General features: G+C 37.5%; 2 protein-coding genes across 2 annotated transcripts in view; one reads left to right on the plus strand and one right to left on the minus strand.

The window, feature by feature from the left end:
• Positions 1 to 15,919, minus strand: part of LOC149618554 (protein O-mannosyl-transferase Tmtc3-like) — a 51,489-nt gene that overhangs the window by 7,369 nt on the left and 28,201 nt on the right. Inside the window, exons 2-8 of the mRNA XM_089854391.1 lie at positions 7,424 to 7,726; positions 6,819 to 6,955; positions 6,676 to 6,757; positions 5,694 to 5,793; positions 5,465 to 5,580; positions 4,649 to 4,800; positions 4,099 to 4,369 (exon numbers count right to left, since the gene is read on the minus strand). Coding sequence (XP_089710517.1) covers positions 4,099 to 4,369; positions 4,649 to 4,800; positions 5,465 to 5,580; positions 5,694 to 5,793; positions 6,676 to 6,757; positions 6,819 to 6,955; positions 7,424 to 7,690 — 1,125 coding nt within the window. The 5' untranslated portion in view covers positions 7,691 to 7,726. The remainder of the gene's footprint in view (positions 1 to 4,098; positions 4,370 to 4,648; positions 4,801 to 5,464; positions 5,581 to 5,693; positions 5,794 to 6,675; positions 6,758 to 6,818; positions 6,956 to 7,423; positions 7,727 to 15,919) is intronic.
• Positions 10,161 to 12,376, plus strand: LOC149618555 (alpha1,4-N-acetylgalactosaminyltransferase 2-like). Its single transcript, XM_089854494.1, has 3 exons — positions 10,161 to 10,224; positions 10,941 to 11,406; positions 11,878 to 12,376. The coding sequence occupies exons 1-3, from the start codon at positions 10,161 to 10,163 to the stop codon at positions 12,374 to 12,376; spliced, it is 1,029 nt and encodes a 342-aa protein (XP_089710620.1).

Consider the following 15,919-nt stretch of genomic DNA (forward strand, 5'->3'; position numbering starts at 1 on the left):
AGATTATGACAAAGGCGAACTCTTAAAGCAAATGTTACCACATGTGGTGCTCCAAACATGCTGGTTAATTGTCTATATACCAATTTTGCTTTTTCAAAGGCAGGAACCAATCAGAACTTCTCTTGTCCTCGAGAGAGGAGCTAAAACTAGCCTTTGCTAAGCTTAGATTCCTCGACTATGGGAGCATCTAGTGGCATTTGTTTAAACTAAACAACAGCAGAGACTTGCTTTAACCATTAGGCCTGTAAAGAGCGACCTGTGGTTTACCCTGTAACATACCAGCATTATGATGAACCTCTTAACTAAGCATCGTATAAAACATTGTTTCTTAAAAAAACCACACAATGCAGATACTAAATTTCGGTGTGTCAAAGATTATTTAATGTTTTTAATCTGTACTACAAAGGCAGGTAAGTCATCCAGGTTTAAAGTCCCTTGAAGGCATCGTCGGGTAAGCAAAAATGGTTTGAAATATGTCAGAGTCACGTGACCAAGGAGGGGCGTGGTTTAAAAAAACTTAGTTCCTTTCAATTTGAAATCTAGAACCTTTGGGAAGTTGACTCTGCAATCGTGCGAAAGTCAAGGACTAGGTGTCCAGTCCCACTCCTAAATTTGGAGTCTTTGTACCTTGGAGTCTCGTGATGCCTGTGACGTATTTGCAACAATTTTCACCCATTCGGCGATGTCCTCTTTAATAATTTAGATAATAACTCATTATCACTACCAAACCCATCTATAATTGTTAAAACCAACAAAACCCTCGAAACTGCAAATGGCCACTCAAACAATCGATCCACTAAAGCCATCCCTAAACAAAATCATCTATAAGTCCAATGGCCATTTCTAATTACACGCTAATACTATGCACATACATCCTTAATTAAATCAGTCCTATAGATGACAAAATTTATGTATAAATGAATTGGAGTGTAAGATTTAGTAACAACAGGCCTTTATCTGAAAAATCCGTAACCATTGTAACCTTGTTGGATGGAAATCAAGTGAAATTCTTCGACCGTGAATATTTGTGGCAACAGAAAAAGGGCTTAAAATATTATACGGATGAATGAACTTGATAAGCTTAATGGATTCAGGATTCGGGTTGCATTTCACGTCCCCCCCCTACCTCTCACATTTTCTCACGTCGACCCTTGGCTTCAGCCCTTGGAATTGATCGGCTTTTATTTGCCAACTAACTCCAAGGCTAAGCGGCTAATTGTCCCGTGCATCGTAATGAAAGCGAAAGAACTGCACGAGGCTTGAGTACATGTATATTAAAATTATTCTATAAATTTGGCTTGTTGTTATCGATAGGTTTAAAGTGTAATTTGCATATTATGCTTTAACTTGATTTGTGGATTAAATTTTCTCTTAAATAATTATTTATTTGGAGTAACGAGCTTATGTATTCTTAAGTTGTTAGAAGCTGTTTATACTTCTCTTCGAGAGAAGTGTACCTATCACAAAATGGGGTAATTGTAACATGATTCTTTCAAACCAACATCAGAATTAACATTTATTATAGCAAAGTTAATTGCTAAACCGAATCACATACGGCATGTAAATAGTTAATTACTCATCATTACTCTATCTATTAGTGCTGCTTAACTATTTTCCAAGGCGTATGCATGCGCTTGTGTGTTAATTTTTGTCCCACGTCAAGACAATCAAGGTTTGTTGGTTAATTCATTGATTGCTGAGGATTTAGTAAATACCAAACAGTTATAGAATTCACCCCCTATGGTGCGATGCCCATCTGAATGAAGTTTGATGAGCAGGATAGCATACAAAAAGGGTGAGGTTGAAAGCTTTAGTTACATTTTTGACTCAAAATCCCCATTGAACACACAGTATTTCGGTCCAACAACCCTTTCTGAAACCCATTGTCGACTAAAAATCGCCATAGAACACACCATACCACCCTTTTTGAAACCCATTGTATCTTAACATATTTCATTGATTGTCGTTTTCACCTTTGAAACGTTACTTGTGGCATAAACAAACCTTCACTGGGAAAATCGCCTTATGTTTCTTAATACGAAATAGAGTTTAATTCTCATACGCAAATAATTTGGGAGACAAATTTCATGTTACTATCGCCTTAACATAACAGCATGTAGCCAGCGGTGAATATATCGTTTTAAATAAGTAATATTAGGAGAATGTTAGATATTTCAAGCGTATGAAGACTTAAGCCTTGTGACGCGACGCGGCTAAAGTCGTTTCCCCCGCGAGGAGAAGCCGTTTTCTAAATTGATCGCGCCATTAATGAGAACCGAAAATGCTCCCGGTAATAGCAGCAAGGAATGCATACAGCTAATAGAAATCATTGTGTGCCATTTTCACTCAACGTTTCTAGGCGGATTTAGTGGGAAAAGCTAGACTTTTCATGATCAGAAGGGTATAATAAAAGAAGGATGACACTCTATATCCTCTTAATATTCTTTAGCTATATAACATGAATGATTCTTCCCAGGCGAGGGACCCCCTTTTTGTTAATTTGCTCGATCCCGTTCATCAAACTTAATTAAGATGGGTATATAACTGTTGCACCGTGCCAGGGTGAATTAACTCTAACTGTTTGGTATTTACTAAATCCTCAGCAATGAATTAACCCAAAAACCTTGATTGTCTTGACGTGGGACAAAAATTATTCCACATGCGCATGCATGCGCCTTGGAAAATAGTTAAGCAGCGCTAATAGATATAGTAATGATGAGGGAACTATTTACATGGCGTATGTGCATGATTCGGTTCAGTAACCTTGCTATATTAAATGTTAATTCTGATGTTGGTTGGGAAGAATCATGTTACAATTACCCACCCCGCTCTTGTGGTAGGTACACTTCTCTCAAAGAGAAGTATTATTATACTTCTGCCATTATGAGTTACGAATTATACCTAGCATATAGTCTATCTCGCACCTAGGAACTGACGTTGCTACCAACCAATGAAATTGAAGTTAAAAGACGCGATCAGAATTATTAATAGGCGTGACGGGGGATTTTAAGTTCTCAAGCCCATCCCACCACAAAACCCGCATAGAAATTAACGTTGGAGGTAAGGGGTCGCAACTATTTCGGTTAGTTTTATGCATTCCAGGTAATAGTATTCTCCTTTGGCGAACAACTGACAATTCTCGAGTTTTGGACCGAAAATGAGCTTTAAGGCAATGATCATTTTACACGAGAGTCGAAAGCTCATTATAACAACGGAACAGGGGAAAATAATTTTCGGTTTACGTGTTACATCGTTTGGAATTAATATTTTCCGTCATTTTCCCCGGACTCATATTCGCTCGTATAAGGATTTTCCGTCATAATTTGAACGTAATTACTGACTAAATTACGAGGCCAGTATAGTTTGTGTCCGACTTTAAATGGATTTTTAACTATAAAGTGCATGAACTTTAGCTGCGTTTGAATTTAATTTGCTAATATTGTCAAATAGCAAACGTAAGCGTGATAGTTTCAGTAATTAAAGTTTATATGCCTTAATTAGTTCATTAATAATAATTAAATCTAGCTAATTATGATTCGAGTGTGACAGAGAATTGCTAAATCTGCAACTGTAATGTGGTTTGAAACTAAGACAACATAGAATTAACGTGTTCTCATTTTGGTGGGTTATAACTATGGTTTTATAGTAGACTTAAAGAACTTCTTTAAACGTGTTATGGCATAAGTTTATAAGATTTGTTCCATAAGTATGACACTTTCTATACTTCGTAATGACAGAGACTTAAGCTCGAGATAACTAGTTCGAGGGAGAACGACGGAAGCGGGAATTGAAGTCATACACTCGGTGGTTAATTTTGCAGGACCAAGTTCCATCTAGGCCCTATTTAGTCTGAACTTACTAAGCCTTTGCCAGCGCCTCACCAGGCGTCGCTTTACCCTGAATCTATGACCTACTTCAATGACTATATGACAAGCTCCGGTTTGTAACCATTGACAAACTTATGGAACATATCTTATGAACTTATGACAAAGGCATGCTGATAGCTTATGACGACCGTAAAAAAATACCACTTGTAATCCTCGCATAACAATAAACCCATATTAAATCAAAAGAATGATTTAAAAAATGGTACTTTACCATAGTGATGATAAGACACTGTTTTTGTTGTCTGTGCTTAGAGTACATTATCCAAAGAGCTCTTGAAACGACGGAACCCAAGGCAATGTAGAAGGCTGCTGTACCTAAATTTCTGGAATCGTTCAGGTCCTTAATCAAGGGAACAGTGCCCATGGTCCAATCGCAGCACAGGAATGATGGAAACAGTAGCAACCAGAAGTTTAAGGCATAAAGGAAGTTGTAGGTCAACGAACGAGTGTGAAGCGGACTTACACTCGCAGGGTTGTCGAACCTGGATAGAAAAGATACAGAAAAAATATCGTTTAAAATTTTAAACCCTGAAGTAAAATTGGCTAATATTTATCATCTTTGGCAGTCAAGTAGAAACAAATTATACATAATGACAAAACAATATTACTACTTTGCTCTAGTTATCGTTCGATCCACGAGTTAATTTTAAATGCCATACTCAAGTAATAATTCAAGAAATGAGAGAGAGACACAGAGAGGGAGAGAGGGAGAGAGGGAGAGAGAGAGAGGGAGAGAGACAAGCAAAGGAAGCAATACATACCTACTAAAAACTGGCATTTTGGAACCCATCATCCAAAATCTGAAGATGATAATTATGACTACTCCGATCATTAAAATACCTATCCTAACACCACTTGATAAAAAGACTATCCTTTTCTCTTTACAATCGTTCCAAGATTTCGATTTCCAGCTCTGTAACATTGAGATGTTTCAAAATTAGCATTAAACCACCATGAAGTTTGAAGTCCAATAACACCTTGATACGAGAAAAAATTGGTTTCAATCATATCAAAGCCCTATATTATTATTAATAAGTATGGGTCTTTCTTAGGGGCCATAAATTAAAGAGATTGGTGCGCCATCTTTGTTTAAATGGTTAACCGGAACAGAATAGAAGCATAGCCTACTGTGATTTTCTAGAAAAGAGATCACAGTTGGCTATGTCTTCTCTTTGAGGAAATTTCACCACCAGGAGACGCCTCTTTCCGAAAATTACAAACCGGAACAGAATAGAGGCATGGCCTACTATGGTTTCATTTCTTGGTCTAGTTGGATTACGACTAGAAATAGAGATCACAGTAGGCTATGGTTTCCGTTTGAGGAAATTCCGCCACCAGGAGACGCCTCTTTGCGAGAAATACAAACAGGAACAGGATAGAGGCATGGCCTACTGTGATTTTATTCATTGGTCTAGTTGAATTACCCGCAGAGAAAGAGATCACAGTAGGCTATGATTTCTGTTTGAGGCAATTCCTCCACCATGAGACGCCACTTTAATATTTGTTTATTTCATAATGGATTCGTGATATCCATTGAACCCATACTTATGAAGAGTATTATCGGCTTTTGAACTTACCTTTATACAAAGAGTAAGCTCGTATATGGCACATAAAGGTAAAACCATCAGGCACTGTTCCTTGCAAAGCGTCCCGATGATAGCTAGCATTACCGGAACCCAACTCTCTACTCCCCCTAAAATGAAGTACGAAGAGTCACCGTGTAAGTCATTTATTATTGGCCTAAATGAGTCAATAGAGACTGCTGCTGGGGAATGGTGATTGATTATGACTAGAAGACTCACTCACCGGGTTCTCTCGTTCTCGTAGATCTCTCTATGTAAAATATTAAGGCACTCAAGTAACATACGGCCGACAGAAGCTCGGCTCGTCCTACAACTCCCGTAACCTAATATGAGAATGACAAGAGTTATATTTACCCAAATAAACAGCTTTTGAAATAGCAAATAATGGGGCGTATTAGCGTCATAAACATGGCATGATAAAATCGTTCGAAAACTATTTGGTTGAGCTGAGCAGCAATACACATAGCTAATAGGTATCATTGTGAAGTCATTTTCTCAACGTATTTAGGCGGATTTTGTGGGAAGATCTAGCTAGACTCATCATTATATATGACGAATTTTAAATGGCGAATGATCTATCTCGCTGCAAGCATACGATGTTACCAAAAAAAAAAGTTAAATCATAATTATGTAGTATTCAAGCCCGCCCACAAAATCCGCATAGAAATTAACATGGGAGATATAGGGGCGCAATAATTCCGTTTAGCTGTATGCATTCCTGGATTGAGGATGATAATAATTCTGAAACATTTCCAGTTTGGTACTGAGAAATTATAGAAGTTTGACTTATAGCAGACGACATTTTAATTTTGACTGAACATTTTCGGTTTCAGTGTAGTTGCGAAATGTAGGAAATTTAAATTACCGTAATTTAAAAACACGGTAATTTAGTAATAAAAAGTTACCAATTCAAATTATAAAATTGCATGATTTATGGAATTAAAAAAAATAAATAAAAAAAATTAAAATGTGTATACACTGATGTATTGCGTTTGAGCATTTTTACAGGGGCTCATAGGAATAACATTAGAGGCTTTCAGCCTGTAAGATGGCTTCTCCCAAAAAATCGAAAAATCGATAAACACGAAATAAACTAATAAATGAATATATTATTTTAAAAGTCACCATAAATTAATAATAATTAATAAGTAACTAACAATTTAGTATAAGGGTTTATTTAGCTTATTTAAGTGTAGAAAACTTACAGCTTCTGTGTGTATTGGATGAACAGCAAAGAGCAGTGACGCTATCAGACTCACTCGTTTTGGAAGAAATATTATACAAAGTCTGAAAAAGAATTGTGACAAATTTGATGTTTGAAGTTTGTATTAACGGCAAAGTTGCGTACCTATAGAAAAGAACGCTGACAAGACTATGTAGTAAAACATTGACCAAATGATATCCAAAGGGATCCAGGCCATGTAATGCAAAGTTCAAGCGAAATGAAAGCGCACACAAGGGTCTATAAGACTTGTGACTTTCTTCCTATTGAATAGCCAAAAATAGAACAAAAAATTATTCTGAAGATTCAAAGTTGTGTAAGGATTTTAATGTTAAACTAGCATCATTGTCCCAAGGAGGAATTGAACCCACGACCTTCGCGACATGACCTCTAACCAACTGAGCTAATGAGCCACACTCTTCAACTGTTGGCCAAGGTTTCAAATATAGAACAAACGGAATCATAACTACAACAATTTCAAGGTGGTACTGATGGCCCATGGGGGATCGAACCCACGACCTACGCATAATTAGCACGACGCTCTGACCAACAGAGATAATGGGCCACTTTCTTCAACCGCTTTCAACGATTTCAAACATAATGAAACAGAATCCTATCGACCTATGAAGGGATCGAACCCACGATCTTCACGTTATTGGAAAGACGCTCTAACCAACAGAGCCAATAGCCCACAGTATTCAAAATAAGCATAAATAACAAACTTTACTGACCCTATGAATTGGTGTTCCCCAAAAATCATTGAGAAATAGATTGGAAACTGGCGACCTTGGTCGAATATCTTTATTTTCTTTAACAGCGGCGACGTCATCAAAGACCAATCCGCAACTGAGTGAGTTGTAATAACATAATATGGCCGAAGTTGCTACGGACGCCGAATGTAGAGCCGTAAGCGATGGTAATCGTAATTTCGGTTTCGTTGTTTGAACTTCTGCCCATGCGCCAGAACCACCCTCGTTCGTACGCATTCCGAGCTGCATCCTTGCCTAAATGATCTGTTTTACGATTGGCATGACCTATTGTTAAAAGAAAATAAATCATGGACTAAATTAGACAGCTGATGGTTTTTTAGTTTTGCGCTCTTTATAGCAGGTAAAATTATTGGTCCGACACTTGCTGGAAGGCTGACTGGTACTATCACCAAAAATTAAGCTACGTATCCCGTTACTTATAAATATTCTTACTCTTAGTTCAAAGTATTATTAAACCATCGCTAAGAATTCTTATTAATATTCTCCTTTTAAAAGTCAGGGTAATAAAAAAGTTTAGTATTTGAAAACTCTGTGTTCTTAAGAAGGAACATTGATAGGGCGGTATGTGGACAACAAAGACATAAATTAAGGCATGGCTTCAAGCAAAAGGACCTGTGCAGGACTGGTAACGTTGAAACACTTTCTATTTCACATCGTTGTAGTCCACATATATCAAGCAGACCATTTTCCACTCTCGGTTAAGTAAAAGTTGTATTATTTTGATGAAATTTATTTCAAAGTATTCTAAGAATCAATGTGAAAGACCTTTATTAAACGCAACCGCAGATGAAGTTGTAAACTAATTAATTTAATTGTTCACTTACGAACTTATTTATTTCAACAAAGTTTCGTAGCCTTTAATGTTTCTGGTTTTCAAATTGCATTCATAAATTTTTCTAATGATCATGCACTCTGTCCATTAATAACTGTTGTATACTAACACAACAAAACCCGGGAAAATGAATAGACCATTTCGGAAATTACATACAGAGAAACCAAATACACAAGGGCAAGGCCGCCATTGGGGTACCTCTTGCCTAGAATCACCGCTTGAGGCAGCGCGAGCTGGCTAGCCTCTGGCTCCATCTGGCGTTGCGCCTTGGCAAGAAGGAAAATATCCTAATGGTAGTCTAGCCTCTGTGTGTTGGTTTCTCTGTATGTAATTCCCGAAAAGGTCTATAGAAAGTCAAACTAAACCGTCGTTATTTTGTCTCGTGTCCTGTGGTGGTCCTAACCCGACCTTTATTGTGTATTTTGTTTCACTAAAAGATTGTTTCTCAAAGTTTGCTCCGGTAATGGATATAGAAGTAATTAAGAGTCTAAACTCTGCCCTATAATGGAGAGCGGGAAAAAACGTACGTGGTAGGTTTTCTAAACATTTTATGGCACCAAACAGAACGTTCTCTAGGCTTTCGGATCTAATAAGTACCGTTGGGTTTAAATAAGCTAAGCACAACAAAACTTGAAGCTATTAAATAAAGAGAAGAAAAAACCTTAGTAATGATTGTTTATATTCAGTTCTAGTGCAAATGTACAGTTCCGAAGCGAAAATTATGTGGAATAATACATTAAAGAATTAGACGCGGAAAGTTGGTATTGGTTAGAACACGAGTTGGCCTACATACAGTTAATTGAAATTATTGTGAAGTCATTTTCTTAACGTATCTAGGCGAATATTGTGGAAAGATCCATAGACTAATCATTTTGTATGACGAGTTTTACCTCGCCAACCATCTATCTCACTGCGTGTTGACCTTGGATTGCTACCAAACAATTAAATTACGTTAGAAAGACGTAAGAATTATTAGGCGTGACGTATATTTCTCAAGCCCGGCCCACAAAACCCGCATTGAAATGAACATGAGCACAATGATTCCTAGCAGCTGTATATATTCCTATCTAGAACAATTCCAATGACAAGGGTCATATTGTCCTGTGTTGAAGTAAAGGCTCAGTCATATATAATTGCCAGCATTTTGCAGAGAAATGTTTTTGCAACCAATATTTTGGTTTAAAATTGTTATTTGCACAATTCGAAATAGGAATTGCTAAAATTTGTCACAAACTAGCCTGTTGTTATAAAAGGGGTTTATGTTTTTGTAAACGTCGAAAAGATGCGTTCAGCTGCACGTACCGAAAAGACAGGTTATATAATCGGTTTATCTCGCTGAACGCAGTCAGCAAAGTTTTAAGAGAAAATCCGTTTTAAACTTTGAAGCTTTAAGTTACCATAATCCCTGATTATAATGCATTTTTAATTACGGTTTTTTTTGTGGTTTTCGTTGTATAATCCATATATTTTTATTTTATACATATTACTACTTGTGGATTTGAATTCAACAAAGTTCATACCTGTACATATACTGATATTTACAAACACACGTGTTTTAGTAAATGCGAGTTTCATACCAGTACATTGCGGAAAGCGCTTACAAATCGGGCCACGAGAAAATAACACATTTTTAGTCAGAAGGCTTTTGAACTGAATCTCACTGCATATAAAACTAAACATCAAAAAACACGGTCGGTTAAGGCAAACTATTTAGGTTTCTTTTAAAAGATATATTATTAAATTAATTCAAAAAAGTGAACCGTTTATTAATAATTTTTAGCTTGAAATTTTCCACTGTCGTGCATGGTAATGGGAAAACACCGGTTTAGTTATGATCAGGTTGTTCGTCGAAAAAGAGATTTGCAAATGGCTATTTTCTTTATATTTATAATATTCATTTTAATAATAGCCGTCTTAATACTCAACATTCGTAAGTTTGAAAAATATTCATGTCATTATTCTATTATTGGGGGAACTTATATGTTTATGAAAGGTATATCAGAAATTATGGGATAGTGTTCTTTAGATGATTGAGTATTTTACCAATGACCCCTTAAATTATAAGAAATTGAACAGTCAATGATTTCTAATTTAATTAAGGGGTCATCCCTAAAACACTCAAATCCTAACTCAAAAACAGTGACACGAACGGCAAAATGTCATAGAACAAAGAAAACTGCCCCAAATTGATAACAGACCTATCAGAAATACCCTGTATAATTTTCCGAAATTTGTTTGTTTGTTCTTTATGCACGGTCACACCAATCTATACATAGTTTACAGACTAGGAGTATTCACACAATTTACACAAGGAGGTCTAGCTTTTAGACTCAGTGACTCACCCAATGAGTCAGGCCTCTTTGTGTAACACCTGAAGCCTAGCCTCCATGTGTAAATAATATGAATCCTCATAGTCTGTAAACTGTGTATAATTATCTCCAAGAACCCAAAATTATCAAACGCTCAGATCAATGCCTCAAAAAAGAATTACGTAATATTAAATAGAGCATTGATTGATAAACCAATGAATCTAGAGAAAAAGCGAGACACTGGGCACAATGGCACCTACATCCATTCCATTTCCTCATTTTATTTATATTAATATTAGCCTTTGCTAATTGCATGTTTTATCATAACATAACACAGACCTGAAAGGACTAACTACCAATGAAGAAGCGGAAAACATATCTCACCATAACCAGCCCGAAGTGAAAATAAAAATAATACATAAAACAGATTTCGAAATTCCTCGTACAATATACGCCATAGAAACATCGAACAAAACGTATTTAAACTACAGACAAGCGTGCTCCTTAGAATCGGCTGCTAAATCGAATCCAGATATGAATATTGTCCTTCTGATGGCAACCACCGATAGCAAAACATTCGAACATCGCGTTACCCGAAAGCTATTAGAGAAATTCAACAACATTGAAATTGAGGTTTTCAACGTAGATGAAGAATTTCGAGGCACTAAAATGGAAAGTTGGTATAAAAGTGAAGAAAGGAACGAAAGCAAATACAAAGTGGAACATTTATCGCAAGCTCTTCGTTACTTAATCATCTATAAGAGAGGTGGCATTTACATGGATTTGGATACGTTTATTTTAAAGTAATTTGAAGTGAATTTTTCTTTACGTAAATCACATGAATTAATCGTTTCCTCAAAGGGATATTTAACTTTTTAAATGTATACCATTGTTTAAAATCAGTACTATAATAAGTTCATAAGATATGTTTCATAAGTTTGTCACTGGTTACAAACTGGAGCTTGTCATGAAGTGATTGAAGTAGGTCATAGATTCAGGGTAAAGCGAAGACGCCTGGTGAGACGCTGTCAAAGGCTTAGTAAGTTCAGACTAAATAGGACCTAGATGGAACTTGGTCCTGCAAAATTAACCACCACCGAGTCTAGGACTTCAATTCTCGCTTCCGTCGTTCTTGAACTAGCTCGAGCTCTAAGTCTCTAGCATTTCGAAGTATTGGTAGTGTAATACTTATGGAACATATCTTATATACTTATTACAATCATTTTTGGAACGACCTGTATCTTTTAAACTTATGATAACATCACTTAACACAGATCCTTGGACCAATTAGGTGACTTCATGTGTACTGGTAGCGCATACGGAACGGAAAGCAGTTTGTTCGGATTCTTAAATCCACTACACCCAATTTTAAACCTAACAATCGAAAGATTTGAAGAAAGCTACGATCCTATATCTTATAACGGTGTTGGACCACCATATTTCGTCAATATGGCTCTAATTCATTGCCTTAACCAAGAAATAGACTCGGAAGATTTCAGACACTATATACCATTCGTAAGTTCAAGTAATAACACGTGTGGTCTTGAGGTAGTGCAGTTAAAGGAAAGAACCATAGACTCTCAACTGGCATTTGTACCCGATGAAGACGCGATAAAGTCATTGATGACTGATATGTCAATAGTGTTTCATATGACAAATCATTTAACATCTGGAATACCTGTCCGAAAAACTGACGAAATTGCTTATGTCAAATTGATGAAGGAATACTGCCCCGAAATATTTTCACTCATTTCCGATTCTGAGGTTTTTTAAATTATTAAATTGCTTTCTGTTACAAGTCTTTGTGAATCGTTCTTTAGCAACTTACATAGCAAGAGACATTACAATAACCATAAGTTTATAAGATATGTTCTCTAAGTATGACACTTAATATACTTCGTATTGTTAGAGACTTACAGCTCGAGCAAGTTCAAGAACGACGGAAGCGAGAATTGAAGTCCTACATTTGGTGGTTAATTTTGCAGGACTTCCATCTAGGTCCTATTTGGTCTGTACTAAGCCCTTGACAGCGCCTCACCAGGCGTCGCTTTACCCTGAATCTATGACCAACTTCAATCACTTCAAAATTACAAAATCCAGTTTGTAACCAGTGACAAACTTATGGAACATATCTTATGAACTCGTAATAGAAGTAAAAAAATCAATGAGGTGTGAAAGGTACAAAAACTGTTTTATCAATCTAATTTCCGCAGTCTTTGCTTATACAAAATCGGTCACTTGTTCTCAATGGGGAACTGTCGTATAATAAGGTTGCGGAGTACATTGCTGACATCTATTGTCAGCTGGGTGCTTTTTCAATCATGGAAGTGATTTCCTCCTCAGTCAAAAGTGATTTTCTCTTCTTTTCGTTCATATAACAAAACCCATATTCCAACTTTATGCGAATAATGAGAAATGCGTTTCATCACTTGCGTTATCTTCACTATCGTAATCTCCAAACAGGGTGTTTCTGATACGTCTCCCGTAAGTTGATGTGCTTGTTCTTTGGGTCAAGTTGAAGTCCGCATTGCTAGAGACTTACAGTTCGAGCTAGTTCGAGAACGACGGAAGCGAGAATTGAAGTCCTACATTCAATGGTTAATTTTGCAGGACCAAATTCCATCTAGGTCCTATTTAGTCTGAACTTACTAAGCCCAAATTTGACAGCAGCGCCTCACCAGGCGTATGTCGCTTTACCCTGAATCTATGACCTACCTCATTCACTTCAAAATTACAAGCTCCAGTTTATAACCAGTGACAAACTTATCATCATGGAACGTATCTAATAAACTTTTAGAACACACCCTTTAATTCATTACAGACTTATCAGAAACACCCTGTGTATCCTGTTTACCACGTTGTCATTCGATTTTCCAATCTCATTTCTCGCGAGCAATTAGGCTCTCCAGGGTTTTGGGATAACAGTAAGCAAAAAGAAAATATCCCGTCGATATGAAAGATATTGTATTCCGTAACACCGAAGGAACACCCTAGTAATAAAGATACAAGTCAAGAAAGACTGAAGGAGATACTCTCCGAGGTGCGAGGTATAGACGAGCAAAATGAGATTCGTGATTCATTGTCGGAAGTTTTGGGCATCTTCACTTTTATTTCTCTTTTTCTATATTTTTCGTCGCTTTGTATAGCGTGATTTGCAGTCTTGGGTTGATCTCCAATGAGTCGCGTTTCTTGCTGTAAAGCGATACTTAAACGCACCAATCATCACGTAACATGTTTTTCTTTTTATAACCAAAACCACATGATGGTACTTTCGTCTTACGCTTCATTTCCGCTACCACGTCATAGTTGAATAATCTAAGCAGACAGTTTTCTATAAGTCATAGTTGGATAGGCTAAGCTGACGGCCTTCTACGTCATAGTTGAATAATCTAAGCAGACAGTTTTCTATAAGTCATAGTTGGATAGGCTAAGCTGACGGCCTTCTACGTCATAGTTGAATAAGCTAAGCAGACGACCTACTACGTCATAGTTGGATAAGCTAAGCTGACGGCCTTCTACGTCATAGTTGAATAAGCTAACCAGACGACCTACTACGTCATAGTTGGATAAGCTAAGCTGACGGCCTTCTACGTCATAGTTGAATAAGCTAACCAGACGACCTACTACGTCATAGTTGAATAAGCTAAGCAGACGACCTACTACGTCATAGTTACGAAAGCTAAGCAGAGGCCAATTCTGATTTAAAGAGTGATCCTTATAATACAGATCGGTTCCGAACTGAATTCGGGCTAATGAACGACATGAATGCAAGGGAAAGATGATCTTGATTTACCAATGGAACACTCTTAACTTTTCAGAGCAGTCCGAGAGCCCTCGAAGCAGTCCAATGGAATTCCCTGTTAGCGATTGCATTTTACAATCAACTCCGGGTTCAAATTTTCCAAAGGAGAACGGTTGAAAGATTTGATAATACTCGTTAACACTTTAAGTAACCCATAAAAATTGGAATGCCGCGCCATTTCAAGGTTGATATCTGGCAGTATATGGCGTTAGAGACCGGAAGCCAACTTCTTTTTCCGATTCTGAGTATTCTTCTTTATGATCTCCATTGGGAAAAGGCGATCAGTCACGGCTTTTGTTGTTGGCAGCTCCCTACATGTATGATGACGACGGTACCTTCATGATGCCTTCGGTACACAGGGCTCATGAAGAACGTCTCTGCAATCCATTTTACGTGACTCGCTATGGAGCTCTTATACGCGAAAGCCAGCGTAACCGGCGTCAAAATGAAGACTGCCCTTTCCTCTTTTAGACGTACGATGTTTTCTATACCTAAGACAGTTAAACAACCAGAATAGAATCATAACTAAATTCAAGGAAGTCTTTCAAATGTTCTGCCTTCATGGATGGTTTTGTCCGTGTGTATGAAACTCACGAGTTACTGGCATGCCTATTGTCGGAAACTTGCTACGGAGCACGATGTGACAGATACAATATGTCAGCCATGCTATTAACGTATGCCGAAACATATGGAAATGCCTGTCACAAACGCAATTTTTTCTTAATATCTAACTAAAGCGGCTCAACTGAAACGTTGCAAGCTTGTTCATTAGCTCTAATACCAAAGCTGTGCAGATTTTAGTTTCAAATGGATACCATTTTAGAAAATGGCTTCCGAAAGGTAGTTTCGCCTTTCATTATATGCATACAGAAGAAATGTTGTTGTTTGGTGTAAATACAACCTAAGAAGATCAAGAGTTTAGGACTAGTAGATTCGTAGTCCGAGTACTAAAAAGTACGCTTAGTAGACCATGAAATTAATTGCATGCATGGAAATCAACGCACATGGGCAGGCTGCAATCTTAGGTTACTTCCCTGGTGCCAAGAGGCAACGCCAGACGGAGTTAACCAGAGTTCACTACACGCTGTGAGGTAGGCTAGCCAACTCACACTGCCTCTAGCGGTGCATCTTCACAAGAGGGAAATTAACCCAAGAAGGAAGCCTCCCCCGTCCCTGGTGTGTTTGCATCTCCCCATGTAGCAATTAATGAAGAAGCAGTTTGGAACCAATTGGATTCTAGTCCCAGTACTAAACAGCCAAGCTATCGTTTCCCCTGCTGACTGTAGAGTACAGAACACGACTCTTCTTCCTCGTCGGTTATTGATGGATAGTGGAAAAGATGACCGTGTTATGATTTACTATACTTGGGGAGAACCGTAGAAAGTTTTTTGAGGAATTCCTTTGCGCGCCTTAAACTCGTTTCTCGCTGGGTGAATGGAGATTTTTTTTTATTTTCTTCTCTCCTTGTGCCCGGATATACTGTTGTTCGTTTAGTTTTTCGTTTCGAGATTCCC

This window comes from Phalangium opilio, unplaced genomic scaffold, assembly GCF_054372755.1.
Source record: "Phalangium opilio isolate 3A_F unplaced genomic scaffold, DU_Popi_V2 ptg000209l_1, whole genome shotgun sequence".
In the NCBI taxonomy this organism is placed as follows: Eukaryota; Metazoa; Arthropoda; class Arachnida; order Opiliones; family Phalangiidae; genus Phalangium; species Phalangium opilio.

Excerpts from the sequence above, each read along its gene's own strand:
- LOC149618555 (XM_089854494.1), top strand. The coding sequence starts at position 10,161 with ATGGCTATTTTCTTTATATTTATAATATTCATTTTAATAATAGCCGTC. Across the intron at positions 10,225-10,940 it reads CGTCTTAATACTCAACATTC|ACCTGAAAGGACTAACTACC; the intron begins GTAAGTTTGAAA and ends AACATAACACAG. Across the intron at positions 11,407-11,877 it reads TTGGATACGTTTATTTTAAA|ATCCTTGGACCAATTAGGTG; the intron begins GTAATTTGAAGT and ends CACTTAACACAG.